The sequence below is a fragment of the Gadus chalcogrammus genome, chromosome 10 (assembly GCF_026213295.1).
Source record: "Gadus chalcogrammus isolate NIFS_2021 chromosome 10, NIFS_Gcha_1.0, whole genome shotgun sequence".
NCBI lineage: Eukaryota > Metazoa > Chordata > Actinopteri > Gadiformes > Gadidae > Gadus > Gadus chalcogrammus.
This window is the reverse complement of record NC_079421.1, coordinates 14,818,378-14,837,441: the sequence shown is the minus strand read 5'-3', so window position 1 is coordinate 14,837,441 and position 19,064 is coordinate 14,818,378. Positions and strand designations below refer to the sequence as shown.

General features: G+C 50.4%; 1 protein-coding gene across 3 annotated transcripts in view; it reads left to right on the top strand.

Annotated features, from left to right (window-relative positions):
- unc5a (unc-5 netrin receptor A) overlaps positions 1-19,064 on the top strand; it is a 123,117-nt gene that overhangs the window by 88,123 nt on the left and 15,930 nt on the right. For 2 of the 3 annotated variants that reach the window (XM_056600858.1, XM_056600859.1), the window contains 6 exons: positions 1,575-1,739; positions 8,352-8,540; positions 10,059-10,358; positions 12,643-12,730; positions 13,630-13,798; positions 16,973-17,206. In XM_056600858.1, the coding sequence (XP_056456833.1) occupies positions 1,575-1,739; positions 8,352-8,540; positions 10,059-10,358; positions 12,643-12,730; positions 13,630-13,798; positions 16,973-17,206 (1,145 nt within the window). The remainder of the gene's footprint in view (positions 1-1,574; positions 1,740-8,351; positions 8,541-10,058; positions 10,359-12,642; positions 12,731-13,629; positions 13,799-16,972; positions 17,207-19,064) is intronic. The other variant, XM_056600861.1, reaches the window with a different exon arrangement.

The window sequence follows — 19,064 nt, the reverse complement described above, 5'->3', positions numbered from 1 at the left end:
CTGTTTGCTCGCCGACGGCCATGTGTGTTCACATCCGTGGCTCTCCGGGTCTCTGTGTGGATATACCCAGGTCCGTGAGAGACAATATAATACATTTATATTCATATGTACATATATATATTTATGATAGACTGGGCTGTACCGCAACCCATCCGTAATGCGAAGTCAGCTGCAGTGAAAGCAGAACACGATGGGCCGCAATTCACTTTTCTCCTTCAAACAAAGAGCATTGAATGAATGGTACATATTTATGTCAGTGTATATTGTGTGTGTGTGTGTGTGTGTGTGTGTGTGTGTGTGTGTGTGTGTGTGTGTGTGTGTGTGTGTGTGTGTGTGTGTGTGTGTGTGTGTGTGTGTGTGTGTGTGTGTGTGTGTGTGTGTGCCCTTTTGTTTTTGTGCATTCCATTGTGTTTTTCGTATGTGTGTGTGTGCGGGGATAAATGTGTGATTGCTTGTGTGCACACATATAGACAGACAAACACGCACACGCATACACATACATGCTGCGTCATGCAACAGGGAGCAGATTTCCCTAGGGCCAAATCTCTAGCCCTGTGCAGACGAAGTGTGCAGACAGCTGGGCGTGTGTGTGTGTGTGTGTGTGTGTGTGTGTGTGTGTGTGTGTGTGTGTGTGTGTGTGTGTGTGTGTGTGTGTGTGTGTGTGTGTGTGTGTGTGTGTGTGTGTGTGTGTGTGTGTGTGTGTGTGTGTGTGGGGGGGGGGCCCGGGCACCCAAGTCAGCAGCCACATACGGTGGAGTTTCAGCTCCATCGAATTACCCATCTGATTCTTATGATGGCGGGAGAGCCAACAATGAAAGAGCTTGACTGCAGACAATCTGTCCGTGCCTTTGGTTTCGCAGCGTGCTCTGTGGGCCTGTGTACGTGCGCTCGTGGATTTGCATGTCTTCTATAGTTTCCCCCCACAGATTCCAATTTTAGGCAAGATGGATTTGCACAGGATGGCAACTCATGCTTGACGCTGTTCGCCCCCATGCAAATACCCCGGCCTGCTCTTAAATTACTGTTGCATCTGGCCTCTGATGGAGTTACATATGAGTAGCAAAGTCTGCTTGCCATGTTTCCAATCAGCAGGCCTTGTTTGCCTGCGTGTATTTGCATGTGTGTGTGGTTGAGTGTGTGTGTGTGTGTGTGTGTGTGTGTGTGTGTGTGTGTGTGTGTGTGTGTGTGTGTGTTTGCATGTGCGTTTTTAAGAGAGCGAGAGTGTGTGTATGTGTGTGTGTGTTCCTGCGTATTTGTGTGTGTGTGTGTGTGTGTTCCTGCGTATTTGTGTGTGTGTGTGTTCCTGCGTGTTTGTGTGTGTGTGTTCCCTTGTGTGTGTTTGCGTGTGTGTCTGTTTTGCGCATGTTCCCTTGCGTTTGTTTGTTTGTGTATATATGTGTGTGCGTATGTGTGTGTGTGTGTTCCCTTGTGTGTTCCTGTGGGTGTGTTTGCCTGTGTGTCTGTTTTGCGTGTTCCCTTGTGTTTGTTTGTATATGTATATATATATATATGTGTGTGTGTGTGTATGCTTCTCCTCTTACCGACCCCATGCTTTCCATCCTCTGCGGTTCCAGTAGACGGAGGCTGGAGTGAGTGGAGCAAGTGGTCGGCGTGCGGCGCCGACTGCTCCATGTGGCGGAGCCGCGAGTGCACCCAGCCCGCCCCCAGCACCGGGGGCAAGGACTGCCAGGGGCTGGACCTGCAGTCCCTCAACTGCACCAGCCTGGAGTGTCCACAGAGTGAGTCCCCTCCCCTTTCCACCCACGGCGCGCCACTCCAACCCTTCAGCACTGAGCGTTTCTGTGTCACATGTACACAGGGGATGACCCCAGCCAAGTACCACAGGGAGCCAAGTGAGTGTTGGCCCTAAGTAAGGAATAAACCCCGAAGGGGAAGTGTCCCGCAAGTCGTACGGTATCGCCGTGCATTATAACGGAACATCCCGGAGTGGTTTATTCAGCTTATATCAGAGTGGCCGATGATTAGATGACACTTAATTTCAGCGAGAACATTCATGTTTTTTTATCGGCTTCAGGCAGCGAAAATGATAATATTCTTCTGTGTGCTTTGAGCATAGTGTTTTTGCGTTGTCAAGGAAACTTCTGGTTGATAGTTATATTTGGCCGTTGTTGTTAATATAGGATTTGTAGTGCATTCATGTGGAACTGTCAGACGGTAGAAGTATTCCGTTATGAACACCCTTTGAATGATATTGACCATTAACGGGATCTATTATCAGTATCTATTAACAGGAACTATTAACAGTTTAGATTAATATATCCTTTTTAAGTTTCCCGTCCCATAAGGATCTATTATCAGGATCTATTATCAGGATCTATTATCAGGATCTATTATCAGGGTCTATTAACAGTCTCTATTAACAGGATCTATTATCAGGATCTATTATCAGGATCTATTATCAGGATATATTATCAGGATCTATTATCAGGATCTATTAACAGGATCTATTAACAGGATTCAATAACTTAATAGATGCTGTTGATATCAAACACAATGGATACAATCTCCCCCCTTTTGTTCGGATCAGAACCACAACCTTCGGGCAGATTGCGGTCTCGCCGCACGCTAAGGTCAAATCAGCGGCGCAGGAAGCGGCCGCGCCTCACGTCTGCCAAGTCAACGTGGCTTCCTCTTTCTTCTTTGCCCTCTTCCTCTCCTCCCGATGTGCACAGCTGATCACCTCCATGTCCTCGGCGCTAGAAGTAGTGCCGACTGCACGTCCCCCCACCGTGTGTGAGATAGACACCGCGTCCACCAGCCACCGCCATCTGCTGCTGGCACGTCCTCGCCGCGCGGCGACATGGCGACGGGCTTATCCCGGGCTCCGCTCCCCCCTCCCATCAAGGCCGGCGGGGGCGGAGCCTAAGAACCTCCGAAGGGGCCCGTCGCCGCAGCCCCGACGGACCCCCCCCCCCCCCCAGTAGCTCCGTACGGAGATCAAAGACGGGGATAACGTCGCCCCCCCCCCCTCGTCCCAGTGGGGGATTGGAGCTTCCTCGGGTGGCAGGGGGAGGAGACAGTATTAATAGTTTCCCGTTCTTGGCCTATTTGCATGGTAAGCAGCGAGTTAACTCGGGGCGGGGCTGGGCGAGCGTCGTCGGGGGCGACGCGGGCCACCGAGTTAATAAAGTGAATTAGGAATAATCACCGCTGATTGATATCGTTGGATATGAGCTGTGCGATGTGGGAGGTGTCGACTTGGGACTTGGTTTGTTTGCTTGTCTGTAAACATATGGCGTGCTTTGGTACAGTGTCTCCGTGTAATGTCTCATTATGCAAATGCCTGTAAAGGCGTGGGTTCATGTGTTCTGTGTGTGTGTGTGTGTGTGTGTGTGTGTGTGTGTGTGTGTGTGTGTGTGTGTGTGTGTGTGTGTGTGTGTGTGTGTGTGTGTGTGTGTGTGTGTGTGTGTGTGTGTGTGTGTGATTCTCTATCTGGTTGTGATCAAAGGTCATCAAACTCCAACTCCTCCCCGATGAGGCAAGTCGTATGAATCAAAAACCGTACACATACTCATACCCCTACACACGCACACGCACACGCACACTCACACCCCAAGCCGGCAAAGTCACTCCAAATATAAACTGACGAAGCAGAGCAGAATGCTGGCCACTAAAGAACGTTCTTCCCAATCTGTTCCACCGCAGATGTGTTCCAACAGACAAGTGCTCTCTGAAAGTATCAGAATAAGCAAGGGAGGCAGGGGGGGGAGAGGATGCTTTTGGCTTGTCAGCAACTTACACGCCCCAACCATGTCTGCAGGCTATTAGGCGGACCGGCGATGGGAAGAAACGTCCTTCACGGGGAAACAAAAGGCATCGTGCCGTGGCCGGTTCTGTGTTGAATTGAAAAAAACAAGTCGGTTTGGGGGCATCTTTGTGTTTTCATGTCTTCTGTCGGAGCACCTAACCACAAAGAAAATTCTCTAATCTTCCTCATTAGTCGTGTGCGCCTGTTGTTCTTTTATTTATTGGGGGGGGGGGGGGGATCGCTCGTCGAGGAAACATCTGCGCCGGTGAGCGTAGCGTTACGGCGGCAGCAGTTGAAACACAAACACGTTCGCCTCGCTGCAGTATCGTTTTCACGAGGGCCTGGGATAAAAAAATGCAAAACAATAAAAGCCTCTCGGACCGCGCACAATGAAGCCACGCACTGGGACTCGGTGCATGGGAATTAATATGTTGGTTGGCACAATGCCAGCAGCGAGATGGAAGCCAGGTGTCAGAGGGCACAGAGAGGAGGATGACGGCCAACACCAAAAAAATGACAACAACCCGTGTTTACCCAACGGCCTCGAATTAAAATGACATCGGAACAATTATTTGGCTTAATTTGTCGTAATAGAGATAATGAGCTTTATTTGCGGCCACTTCTCAATTTGTTTAGGGCGGGGGGGGCGGGGGGATTAACAATGAGGGCACTCTGTATAAATACCCTCTTAGATAATTAATCTGTCATAGGTCTGGTGTTCGTTATGTGTCCCGTGTACATTTTGCGAAGCTAATTCCGTGGCTAAATATGGCCGACTATTTAGCTCATGTTTTTTTTTGCCCATGTGGCCTCTCCGGTGCAGACTGTGTGCGAGCCTTTATCACGGGCCGTATTTCACCACGGCGTGCAGAGGGACTGAACGACTGTATTGTGGAGATAGTAACGGTCACGTTGGCTTTGAGAGTTTTAGTAGCCATATTTCCCTGACCCCAAGAACTCCGGTGTTATTCATCCCGGAGCGACTGACTGCGACTGGCCATGGGATGAAATATATTCTGAGCTCGCGCTTGATAAATAACCCAGGGGAGAGGCGCAGGAAGCTGCAAAGCGTTTTTATTTATCAACGCAGAGGGGGGGGAGAGGGAAGGGGCGGTAGGTATGGCAGCTGGAGGACTATCAGCCGGCCAGATTGGGGCGGTTGTTGGGCGGACTGCAGAAAAAGCGTAGACGGCTGTGAAAACTTTTAAACAGAAAACGTGGGAGGCTCTCGTCCACGAGGGGATGAGCGGAGTCCGTCTGTACATGTCAATCTCATGGTGTTTGGAGAGACACCCCCCCCCCCCCTCTGACCACTGTGGCCTGAGGCTAGGGCCCCCAAACTTCAACTGAAAGGCACCGAGACGGGAGAGGGAGGGTGGGAGGGAGGGAGGGAGGGAGGGAGAGAGACGGTGGAGATTGTCCCGGGGTCAGGCCCAAGAGCACGGGCGACAGAGCCAGAGTTTATCTTCAAGCATCCTGTCGATCTGGGGAGAGAGGTCACACGGAGAGGGGACAATCAAAAGTTCTTTGGCTGCCAATTATCTCCAGAGAGACAGATGGAAGCGAGAGCGAGACACAAAGAGAAGAGACTCAGAGAGAAAGGAGAGTCTCGGAGACAGAAAGAGATGGAGGGTAAAGGAATGGAAGCGTCAGAGGGGAAATAAAAGGAGACGAGTGCGTCGGTGCAATTTGGAAAAGAAAAAGAAGAAGGAAAAGAAAAATCTGATTAGCCGTGTCAATTAAAGTGTGACGGGCGTCCTCAGAATGATTGGCTCTCGTGAAAATCGATGTGGGCGCAGGAGGAGTTCCGTCGCCGGTCGGTCTGGGGCTGTGGTTAGTGGCGGCGGGGTCGTTCTGCTTCACACCCAGCAGGTCAGATAAAGACCCCACTCAGCGATGCCACGATAAGCTACAAAATGGAATGGACACAACAAAGCTGGAGTGACAGTCAAAGAAAGTTAAGATAAAAATGTACTTGGGAAGAAAAGGGCAAGAACAAAAAACAAATGTTGTGGATCTTAGAAAGTGTGTTTGTGTGTGTGTGTGCGTGTGTGTACCCACACGCGCATTCAGAAAGAGAGCAGTTTGTTGGCGGTCAGCAGGTTGGATGCTGTCGGGACTAGAGAGACACCGGTAGTTTGGGCGGGGTCCCATGTGGAGGTCATTCTCGCCGTCCTCACCAACGCACATCAAGCGGGCCCGATTGAAGGCCGTGGATCCGTCCAAACCGGGGTTGCCCTCGTTTCCCGACTCCCCGCCCTGGGCTGTTGTTCTATTTCCTCCGTCTTGAGCCAAAGAGCAGATCACCACGGTCGGCGTCGGTGGGAGGTCCAAGCAGCGCTGCGCTCTCTGGCCTCCAGGCCCTCACACACAGTCTGAACAGAGGAGGGAGCGGCACGAAGAGACCAGCCGCCTGGGAGTTTGTTGTGGAGTGGTTTAGAAGCGGGCGAGGACTGGTTTGGCCGTCAAACACGTCGAATCCACCACCCTCCATCCCTCTGGATGCATGTGGAGGAGGAGGAGGAGGAGATAAACAGAACAGTGATGATGGTGGTGGGAACCTGCCATGCGCCATAAGGCGCTTCATAAGCATAAAGATCCTCTCGCACATAAATATCGCAGCCGCATCTGCAGCCAGCCAACCATCGAGTCATTCGCAATTGATTACATGTGGAGCACCGTGGCGTTATGAAGGTCCTGCTAAGCGCCTACCGGCCCCCTAATCCCGCTCCTTGAGGTATCAGATGGTACTGAGATAATCACCCGTGAAATAGATTCTGGCATTTCCTTTTTTTAAGAGCTGCTGTATGTGAGGCCCGTTTTGTCCACCTAAATGGATTTCTCAAAGAGAAGGGAATGGGGCAAAACAGACGGCAAGGATAAATGGTTCAAAAAACAGGGGGGGGGGGGGTGCAGATGACGGCCTGAGAGATGGACGTTTCTTTTCTCCCTTTCTTCCTCCTCGTACAACCACAGCGTTTCAGCTAATTAAAGTGTGCCACTCCAAAGTCACAGATTTATTAACACCAATTAAAACCTGCCAAGATGGTGTTTCCGAGGTAAGGCTCCGCCATTCTAATGCGGCAACAGGATTTGCACAGTGGCAGAACCCCTTTTTAATGAAAAAGGACTTTGTACGGCCAAAATTAATTTCAATTGCGGCACAAAAAAGCACAAAACCTTGGCAGGGGTGCGGAACGCTTTCTGGAAGGGGCGGATCGTCCCCCGAAAACACAGAATGTGCCTTCAAGCAATACGGCATGTTGTATTGTATATCCGCATACCTACGCACACAACCGACCCGGCAGTTAGCCTAGCTGGCTAGCATCCGCTGGCACACATGTGCGGTTGTGCGGCTGTGTTTCTTGGGTGACGGCCCTGCCGCTACGCCCCCGCGGCTCTGGGACAATGCCCCTCCACCCAGGCCCTGGGAGCCGTCTCCACCTCCATCACCGCATTCCTCCAGTCCACGGTGACAAGCGTAGCAAATCCCATTCTCCTTCATTATACACGCAGATATATACACACACACACACACACACACACACACACACACACACACACACTCACACTCACACTCATAAACACACACATAAACAGTCAGGCAAATGCACGAACACACAGTTATGCGCACACACACGTATACACTCAGAGAAATGTACCAGCCCACACCGTCACACACACACACACACACACACACACACTGACAGACATATATATATATGCAGGCAAACGTACATACATGCACACACCCCTTCTGGCACACACACCCACGGACACACTCAGGGCGAATGCACCACCACACAATCATACACACACACACAAACACACAAACACACACACACACACACACACACACACACACACACACACACACTCATAAACACACACAGGATAATGCGCACAAACACATACAGACACTCACAGAGTGATGTTTGTCAAGGCTTAGCTGACTCTGTACTTTTGGGATATAAATGCTTCCATGCTTTTGAGAAGGAGCTAATGTGAGGTGCCAGGTTTTTTATAAGCAAATCCTTCATTCATTTTGCAGCTGTCTTTCTTTATTATTGTGCATGTGTGCTTGTGTGTGCGAGAGACAGTGTGTGTGTGTGTGTGTGTGTGTGTGTGTGCGTGTGTGCGTGTGTGTGTGTGCGAGACTGAGTGTGTGTCTGTGGATACATCTCAAATACTCCGTTGCCGTTTAGACACAATTTGAATGTAAATGGATGGCCTAATCCTGAGAAGCGGCAGTAACTGAAAGAAGGTGGAAAAGTAAAGTGTGTTTTTTTAGCATCTCGCATTCCGACTCAACTAGCGGTACCTTCACCCACAGTGACCTTTAGAACATTATATCAGGCAGTCTGGCTGGCGTTTACTTAGCCAGAACCAAGTTAAGAAGGTTCATTGATTGTTGAGTCTTTCCCGAGCACACAAGCACAAAAAGGAACCGGAAAAAAAGAGCTTAATTTCTTCCAGAAAACAAACGACAAATATATCTCTAAATTGAAATCTCTCTCCTCCCCATCTTCCCCAAACCCCCTTCCCGTCTCTCCCTCTCTCTCTCTCTCTCCCCCCCCCTCAGCGGCGAGTGGGGCCGAGGACGTGGCCCTCTACGTGGGCATGGTGGCGGTGGCACTGTGTCTGACGCTGCTGCTCATCGTGGTGGTGCTGGTGTACCGCCGGCGCAAGGAGGGCCTGGACGCCGACGTGGCCGACTCCTCCATCCTCACCACGGGCTTCCAGCCCATGGGCATCAAGCCCACCAAGCCAGGTGTGTGGGCTCAGCGGCCACGCAGGCCCCCCCCCTCCTCCCACTGCAGTAGGACACTCTTCTTGGCTTTACAACATCCCACATCCGATCCCCCCCCTTCCACCGCCTCACTCACCCCGCCACCCCCTCCCCAAAGCCCCCATGGACCTCACCACCATCACCACCACCATTGGCCGCCAGCTCACCCCCCCCCCCCCCAGTCAACCCCCGCATCGTCACCCACCCACCACCGCCTCCGCAACCCCTGTCTGTATGTTGCCGTGGTTACGTGCCCCGTGTTTACGCGTCACTTGTTTTGCTGGCTTGTCTGTGAACCTGTGTGTGTGTGTGTGTGTGTGTGTGTGTGTGTGTGTATTTGTGTGTGTGTGTGGGGGGGATCCTTTTCTCTCCCAGTATATTGTTGTTGTTACCGTTGGATTCTTCCCCTACCACAGCAGTTGTGTGTAAATTGGAGAAGAATTAGATTAGATTATATTAAACTGCATTGTATTGATCCCCAGAGTGGGCGGGGATTCGGTGATGTGCGTATCGCTGGTGTGTGTGTGTGTGTGTGTGTGTGTGTGTGTGTGTGTGTGTATATATGTTTGAGCGTGCGCGTTTGTGCGTCAGTTGTTGTTCGTCAGAGGAGCGCAGGCGTGTGCGTGCCATTTATATTTATTTATTTTATTCTTATTTTTGATAGTCTGTCTGTGCACATGCTCACTCGTGTGAGTGTGCTCACCATATTACAGTCGCGTGTGTGTGTGTGTGTGTGTGTGTGTGTGTGTGTGTGTGTGTGTGTGTGTGTGTGTGTGTGTGTGTGTGTGTGTGTGTGTGTGTGTGTGTGTGTGTGTGTGATCGTTTTTGATTCCTTGTGGTGTGCATGTTTGGCTTGTCTTTGTCCGTGGTACATCAGTTGATTTCCCCTCTCCCGTATTGGCAGCAGGCACAACCACAATATGTCCACCTCGGTGGGTGTAACCCCTGAGGTTTGCCGTGGACTTATGGAAGAACAGTGGTGGAGGCTGGATGGAGATGGGAGCCTGTGATTCACGATTAAAAAAAGACACACAAAAACAATCCTTTTATACACTGGCTGTACTAAGCTCTCTCCGAGCTCTGTCGGAATTGATTGTGTGGCTGCTAAAGAGACAGTCAGAGATGGAGAGAGCGAGAGAGGCAGAGACAGAGAGAGGCGGGAGATTTGGGTAGACTTTGTGTTTGTGTATCTCCGGCATACACGAGTGTCTCGCACTGCTGCGAGAGAGAACATCTGTTTCTGTTTTGTCTCGATTTTCGCCGTGTTTATCGGTATGCGTGTGTCTATAATGCGTGTGGTGTTTCCGTGTGCCTTCGTCCTGGCGGCTTTTTTCGTGGAAGTCTTGGCACTGCGATGCGAATCTCTGCCGGAGTTTGCCACTCGTGCCACATCTCGCCTTTTGTTAGTTTTGTTTTTTCGCCCTTTTTCTTCTCTGCCTCTCTGTATTTAATTTCATCATATTTGATACGTTTCCTTTTCTTCTCCTACCCTCACATCAGAGAACTCCCACCTGCTCACCATTCAGCCCGACCTGACCTCCACCAGCACCAGCTACCAGGGGACCCTGCGCTCGCGCCACGACACCGCGGGCAAGTTCTCCATGGCCAACGGGCCCCTGCTGGACCCGCTGCCCAACGGCTCGCACACCCTGCACAACGGCAAGCTCGGCGCCGACCCCGGAGAGTTTGTGAGCCGGCTGACCGCGCAGGGCTACTTCAAGACGCTGCCGCGCGACGTGGACAACACGTCCTACGGCACCTTCAACTTCCTGGGGGGCCGGCTCACCCTCCCCAACACAGGTGGGTGTTTTATGGAGACTGGTTTTTTTTTTTGTTTCTTTCTTAAAGGTGCCTTAGGGAGGACTTAAGAACGTCTAATTTGAATGTTATCTGTTTGAAATGGCGTGCGATCGTATTGTATGACTGCGCGCCTGCTTCTGTGCGAGACGATTTAGATTTCATCTCTCACCCTGATTAGTTTGGGGAACCGTCTTGCCTGCTAATCACCTTTGCGTACGCAAAGCTATCATCTCAATGGAGGGCCGGGGGGGGGGGGGCCAGATATATTACTGGTTTAGGTGTTTGACCTCCCAGGTCGAAATGTGGGACTGGTTTCGGATCCCAATCTCCACAGTGTACATTTCGGCATCCCAGAGAGAGATGACTGACACGTGTAGCTTTCATATATAACGTGATCATCTTTTTATCGACTTAATCAGCTGGAATTTAAATATTCTCCCGCAGTGCTTTGAGCATATTGTTTTGGCGTTTTTCAACGAAACATCTTGTTGATGTTTTAGTGTTGTGACCGTGTTGTAAATGTTGGTTTGTAACGCATGTAAGGGTTAAACAAGTTGTGGTATAAATGGCGATAAAATGCAGAGCTTTGTGTTTTTCACTGTTTATTCTAAACGCTAGCTACCATATGGCAAATAGGCCGGTTTAATATTTACCCATTTATCATCAGTGGATTTTGGCGTCAACCACTAATTACTTTATTGTTTGCTCTCAGTTTCATCACAAGGGTACATGATCTTGTTCCCCGACAATGTTAACATAAGCAGATTGTGTAAAAAGACAGCCAAGATGCACTGATGCGCACCAAAATGTATATTGGGCATAAGATTCCCAGGTGTACAGCCTCTTCATCAAAACTAAGTCTTGCTAAAGAGCTCATTCTTAAAAACAGATTATAGTGTAATTACATTCCAGCCCAGTATGGTGTGAAGCATAGCTTTTGCAAATCAATATTATGTTTACATCTAGAATTAAATCAATGTTCCCATGTCGTGGCTATGGTTGAGGGAAGCCAGTGTTGAATTTGCTCCGCGAACACGCAGGACTTTGCACAGGTATTGCTTTAATGCATAGAGCACAGAGCATTAGGGCTCCTTCTGAGAAAACATCAAAGGGCTGCATCACCAGCCCCAATTTTGTCTGCATGCTCTGCATTATCAAAGTATGCTGCATACATAATTATACAAGAAGCATTTGGCCAGGGTTTTATTTGTCCACTATCCAGATGATATGGTGCCAGTATCTTAGCAGATAAACGGCTCTGTGTGTGTGTGTGTGTGTGTGTGTGTGTGTGTGTGTGTGTGTGTGTGTGTGTGTGTGTGTGTGTGTGTGTGTGTGTGTGTGTGTGTGTGTGTGTGTGTGTGTGTGTGTGTGTGTGTGTGTGCGTTCTCCCTCGCTAGCCATCAGAATCTATTGCTTCCCGCTCCTACTCTCTTTCCCGCTTTTCACATCTGTATAATTCAACCTGTTGGCGGTGAATAAAGGATAAATCCAAGGGCTGCGTCAACACACACCACGCGTCATTGACGTTCCTCATTACCATGACAACGGAAGAATAACACAAAGGAGATGGTAACTGACACGTAGAGGCCATGTTTTATAGACTGACTACACACACACTGTGGGGCCCTATGAACCATCGCGTCAATTTGAAAGAACGCTCAATAGACCCCGGCTAATGCCCGGGGGACACTTAAGCTTGTTTTGCTGTCTCATACATTTACTCTTTATGTCTTTACGATCTAAACGCGATCCTAAGTGGGATAATTCCCCGCCATGGCAGAGTCGGAACACAGATGGGACACAACAACACACAGAGACAGCCTCGCCCGCACACAGTCCAAACAGTCCGTTCCTCCCATCCGCTCTCCTTGGGAAAAAAAGCAATTTTCGCATTGAAGCCGTTGCCTTGTTTGTCGTCTTGCTTATCAGCACAGTGGCAGACGAAGGACATTAAAGGGACGTCTCGCCGCGTTCTCTCGCGCCGCCGCTAATTGTCGCCGGGGACAGACGTGGCTATTTGCATATTCCCGCACCTGACGAGGGAAAGGTGACCTCCGACCTCCTCCTGGGGGGGGGGGAATATTGCGTCTAAAGTTCCGCGCCGACACAGCGTGCTACCCGTCGGAGCGGTGGGCGTCCTTCAGTGTTTTTTTTCGTGTGTGTGTTGTGTTCGCCCGGCGACAGAACACATTGTTCACTCCAAACAAATGAGCCTGCTTCTCTCCCCCCTCCCCTCCCTCCCGCCCGCTTCACCTTCTCCCCTCTCTGTTGTTATTTGCATTAGGAATCAGCCTGCTCATCCCTCCGGAGGCCATCCCCAGGGGGAAGATCTATGAGATTTATCTCACTGTTCAGAGGAAGGAGGATATACGGTGGGTAGTCTCCAGCAGCGCGGCTGCCTCCACTGGCAGGCTTGCCAAGACGCCGTTAGGCTGTTTGTTTTTGTGATGCGACGCCGATCCATTAGCGGGGAGGGCTTTAGCGCTCAGTGTGCCAGTGCTCTGAAGGGAGCGATGTAAATAAATAACGCATCCGCCGCCGTCGACGACGGCAGACGTGCACTCTTTAACTTAAACGAATTGCACGAGAGAGAGAGAAAAAAAAAAAAAAAAAAACTTAAAACACCGTCTCCCACTACGCCTTTCGCCTTCAGCAGGCTCACTCCCACACACACTCACACACACAAACAGACCCCCCCACCCCCACACACACACACACAGACACACATGCACAGACAGAGGCCCCCCCCAACTCACACACACACACAGACAGATTCCACACACACACACACACACACACACACACACACACACACACACACACACACACACACACACACACACACACACACACACACACACACACACACACACACACACACACACACACACACACACACACACACACACACAGACACACGGACACACACACTGTGAAAGGCTTGTTGTTGTTGTTGTTGCTGGTGTTATTTGATGTTATAATCACCGGGTTGCGTCCCAGTCACCGGAATCCCTTTATTTCTCACACCAGAAAGATGGATAGGTGGGGGTGTGGACGGCGGTAACTGCATATCCCAGACTGCACTTTCGAAACGACCCGAAATGAGCTTAAAGCAGTCTTCCTCAACCTCCATCATAACTCATCGCTGGCCTTTTTCCTCTCTCTCTCTCTCTCTCTCTCTCTCGTTCTCTCTCTCTCTCTCGTTCTCTCGTTCTCTCTCTCTCGTTCTCTCTCTCTCTCTCGTTCTCTCTCTCTCTCTCTCTCTCCGCAGGTTACCGTTGGCCGGTTGCCAGACCCTGCTCAGTCCTGTTGTGAGCTGTGGACCCCCAGGGGTGGTCTTAACCCGGCCCGTCATACTGAGCATGGACCACTGCTCTGACGCCTGCCCCGAGAACTGGGCGGTCCGCCTCAAGAAGCAGAACTATGAGGGCACTTGGGAGGTGAGGTATTACCGGGTCCCCGGCAGGTCTCTTTAGTACGGGGGGGGGGGGGGGGGGGGGAGGGGAGGGGAGGGGATTGTGGGGACGGGGGCGGGTGACAAATTTGCAAACCCGCAGGAGTTGATGGGTTTAACTGGCTTGGCCCCGGAGCCCTGCATGAAGTGGCTCGCTGCCGACAAACAAGATTCGGTTTTGCTTGCTACACCTGACAGGGACCTCCCGATATGTCACGGGCAACACGTGTTGTGGTGGCTTCACAGGACCGGAAAAGGAAAATAAAATGGAAAAACAACTGGGCGTTAAACAGTATGCCCACCGTTTGGCTAACGATGCCACTGTCTGAGCTCTCTATCGGCCCAGTATATCTTTTACTGGGGAAAGTATGTGTTAAAAATAAAAGCTATTATTATTAGTACTATTTATTCAATAGTATTATTATTACTGTTGGTTCCAAAGTCTTTTCAAGGGAAATAACTCTGTGGTGATATTAAACCTGTGTTGTTCTGACCCCAAAGCAGTTGGCAATTCCCAATAACGGCAGTTGGGTCTGAATTAAGTGAAATGAATGCCAAACCGAAGAGGGGTTGCTAGGCAACGTGCTTCCGAAAACAGCAATACTGTTAGATATCTGAGCAAATTGCTGATCCTCAAAAGCTTGCTTCCGAGTGCTGCTTGACCTATATGACCGCATCTTCAAATTACAAAATCCCTCACATACACTCCAAGAGCATTTCAAATCATCACAAGCTGCAAATATTTATTTTTAGTCTTAAAACGGCTGGAAGGAAAAAAAATGATTCACCCTTACATTTAAATTGACCAATTTTATAGACAACACAAAGTATGCGCACAAATGGACACCCACACAAGTACAACCGCAACCAGACACAAAAGGCCAAATAACACTCATTTAGGGTAATCTTTATGCCCATCTCCAGCCTACATCCACCGACATCTACCGGGGGGGGCTCTGAGTACCTTCTCTTTCATGTTCGATACGGTGCATAAATTATTCAGGCTCAGTGTGTGCGAGTGTGTGCGTGTGCGTGCGTGCGTGCGTGCGTGCGTGCGTGCCTGCGTGCGTGCGTGCGTGCATGCGTGTGTGTGTGTGGGAGGAGCGGCGTCTGAGGGCATGGAATGGTCCTGTCTGAGGTGGAGGTTAGATTCATACTTTTAATCATCCGCTGTCCCAAATATAGCCCAGCGGTACCGGCTGTCCCCTCACCAGAGAGGGGGAGAGAGAGAGAGAGAGAGAGAGAGAAAGGGAGAGCGAGAGAGATAGGCGGCCATACAAGAACAGGAGCCGAAAAAGAATCACCAATCACTGTCCACAAAAGAAACGAGGACACATTGGTGTGTGTGTGTGTGTGTGTGTGTGTGTGTGTGTGTGTGTGTGTGTGTGTGTGTGTGTGTGTGTGTGTGTGTGTGTGTGTGTGTGTGTGTGTGTGTGTGTGTGGGGTGGAGGGGGGGAAGAGAGAGAGAGAGAGAGAGAGAGAGAGAGAGAGAGAGAGAGAGAGAGAGGAAAGAGTAGTTGAGTTAGATAAGGGTGCTTTTAGGCTGCACAAATTAAAGGGATAAGGGGCCCAGATAAGGGAAAAGGAGTCGGAAAGAAGGAAATTGAGAGTGTTAACCAACTGCTGTATAAGGGAACGGACAAAAAAAAGCGAGTAAGGGCGGAAAGCAGCAGCGGGAGCAGCAGCAGCAGAGGGAAGGGGAGGGAAGACGAGAGGGAAATGAGCGGTGCACGTTTGGGATATCGAGTGCCGCTGTAATTGAGCCACCTCCCTCTTCCGCCACACTCGTGGAAATATAACGACGGCGGGAAAAGCCGAGCCTCGGCGGAGGTTCCATGGGAAATGAACTGTGTCAATATTAATTGTATTAACAAAAGATGGTGTCTGGTCCGATCAATGCCAGAAGGGAGGGGCGGGGGGGGTGGGGGGGAGGTGGTGGTGGTGGTGGTGGGGGCAGTGACGGCGATAGAGACTGCTCGGCAGATGGGAGATAGTCTCTCTTCAGGTGGATTGGCTAATGGGAAGAGTCAGTTCAACGGCATGATGGGATTCGAGGGGGGAAAATGTTGTGGGTCCAATTTGCGGCTGTCAAATTAGACTGGGGGGGCCGAGCCAAAGCAGCACGGCTTGGATAGAACACTTCCCCCCCCCCCCCCCCCCCCCCTCCGCCGCCGCCACGCTGGGATGATGCAAGGCGTGTGTCACCGGAGATACCTTGTGGTGCAACAACCGAGGTCTGGTGTCTCAACGGTGATGAAGTTATCCTTGATTTTGTTTCGGGTCGGTTCCTTCTTTTCATCATCGCACGCTCTGTTGTTTTGTCTAAAAAGTAATGTTCGTTTTGAAACAGTCCAGGCGATATTTGAAGGCATCTGGTGATTATGCTTTTTTTTTTGTGCTTCCGCTACAAGCAGAAGGTCCTCTGCAACATGTTGGGTATGATGGTGGAAATACCGATAATCCAATATTTACTGGATTTCCACAGCTTTTCCTCTTCTTTAAAAAAGCTGCTATTTTTTTGCCAGGAATCCAATGGAGTCCTCTTTCATGTCAATTGAGTACCTCTTTCATGCATTATTTAGTCCACTGATTGTGTTCTAAAAGATCTGTGTCTTTAAAGCGAGGTGTGCGTGTGTGTGTGTACACGTGTGTGTGTGTGTGTGTGTGTGTGCGTGTACGTGCGTCTGCATTTTAGCATGCAGCCAAGCATTCTTCATTTACAAAGGAAGCAGGGGCAAAACACAAAGCAGGATTTCTTATCTGAAGCCCCCCCCCCCCTTGCCACTCCCTCTCTCTCATCGTGCGCACACGCAGACGATGAGAGAGAGGGAGGGGTGTGGGGCTGGGGTGTGGGGTGTGGGGTCGGGGGGGATCGAGCATTTAAAGGTCTCAGGGTTTTCGAGTCTTTTGATTTAGTGCCTGCCCCCTGAAACTGCCCCACACAAATGTCCTTCCGATTTGTCAGGAACAAAGACGTGCACATGAGAATGCGCACACACACACGCACATAGACACACATAGACACACACCAACACACACACACACACACACTCACCACATGAACCAGCTGCTCCGCTACGGGCGCGCTGTCTTGACGACAGCCACCCCTCCGCGCCTCACCGTTTGTGCGTTTCCCTCGTCCCTTTTTGATTTCCTCCAGGACGTGTTGCTCATGGGCGAGGAGCACCCGTCGGACCCGTACTACTGCCAGCTGGAGGCGGAGACGTGCCGGGTGTTCTCGGAGCAGATGGGCCGCTTCGCCCTGGTGGGGGAGTCGCTGCACATGGGCGCGGCCAAGCGGCTGCGGCTGGTGCTGTTCTCGGACGCCTACTGCACCACGCTGGAGTACAACATCCGGGTGTACTGCATGGACGACACGCAGGACGTGTTCAAGGTGAGGGGACGGAGCTTGTGCCGGGACCCTCAGCATATCGGTGGAAGCCCTCTTTTGGGCCCTCAAGGCCCTCTTCCCCGGTGGAAAGAGTTGGAGGCCCCTAGGCTGCTGTTTGATTGATTGATTGATTGATTTTATTTGACCAATTTGATATCAAATATGAACAGCACTGTGTGTCATTAAAATACATAAATAGTCAGGGATGACACAATAAAGCCAGAGGGCTTGTGTCCATTGTGGTCCCTGTGGGGGCACAATGAAGAAGAAGAAGAGGGCAAGTAGCAGCAAACCACACGCATCAATCATTCAGAAAATGTACACAATTACATAGTCGCACACCTAACCATGATCATAATTGAGACATTCCTAAGATTGGCGTCCAAAACATTGTTTCAAAGCTGGTTTAAAACAGCTTATGTTTCTGACTGACTTAAGTGTACCAGGTAACCTGTTCCACAACCTGTGAACACAGCCCTATGCCCTTACTTGGTAACTTGAGCTGTAGTCCGGTTACTTTGTGGTTACAGTGGTAGTAGTAGGTGCTTTTTCATTCCCCAGGGGAAAAAAGGTTAATTAATAAAAAATCTTAAATTCATGATGCATTCTATCAGAATAATACAGCTAGCATTCTTTTCCACAGCAATGTATTTGTTTATTTTTGTTGGTTGTGATGAATAATTGAGTGACCCAATTGCAGCACCTTGGCTGCAGCGCGCGCGTTGGGCTTCACTGCTGTAGCCGGTAGGGTGCAGGAGTCAGGACACACCGCGGGGAGAGGGATGGGAACCAAGGGTTGTTTGTGTTTCTGTATATTTTATACATGCTGAAACCCAAGGAAGGTCAGCCCGTAATCCAAAGTTGACCAAGCACAAAACCACAAGTGTTGCACGGTGGAATCGAACCGGGAGTCCCTACGGGGGCATATTAACGCTGGGATTAGCGCACTGGTGGGCTGCAGCTTCAATTGAAACAAGTCTGATTGTGAGCGAGAGCAAGACTGAGTGCCTGGCGGTAATTTTAAGGGCGGCTGACTGTTTTCCTGTCTCCGATTGCAAAGAGCTTTCACCTGAGCTGAGTGATGTGGGCCATTACGTACGTCTGTCACAGTTCCAGGGAAGACGGAGTCGGCACAAACAGCGTAGGAAAGGAGTCTGAAACTAAAAAACTCTCAGAATTTCAGTCAGGCTGCAGACATCCTGTGTAAATGTGATTTGGGCCGCTAATATTTCACCATAGTGTGTACTGGAATACTCTTTATTCGAATCTTTGAGTCTTTATTCTGTGGTTGGGTGACCTGTGCGTCAGTGCGTGCGTGCGTGCATGGGCATGTATTTGTGCTGTTGTATTCATGTGTTTGTGTGTGTCATGTATGTGTGCTGTTGTGTGTGTGTGTGTGTGTGTGTGTGTGTGCATGTGTATGTTTGTGTGCTGTTGTATGCGTGTGTGTGTGTGTGTGTGTGTGTACGTTTGTGTGTGCGTGTCTGTGCCTGTGTATGCGTGTGTACGCGTGCTGTTGTAATGCGCACGCATGTGTTTGTGTGTGAGCGTGTGGATATGCATACGGGCGTGTCTGTGTGCGGGGGTGGGTATCTGTCTGCATACATGTGTGCGTCAGCAAGTTGTTCCTGTACATGCGGCATGTTTGATTCATTCCATGCAGACGGTGTTTCCGCTCCGCTGCCAGGGGCTTAGACTCCCCCCCCCCCCCCCCCCCCCCCCCCCCATTCAGTGGGCACAAAACCATATTTCCTAGTCCTTTTTTTCCCTCTCTGTCCTAACGGACAAAGTATAATCAACCGCTAAGCCCTTCCCCTCTCCCCCAAGGAGCGCCCGCTCTGAGTAGCCTGTTAAGATTTCA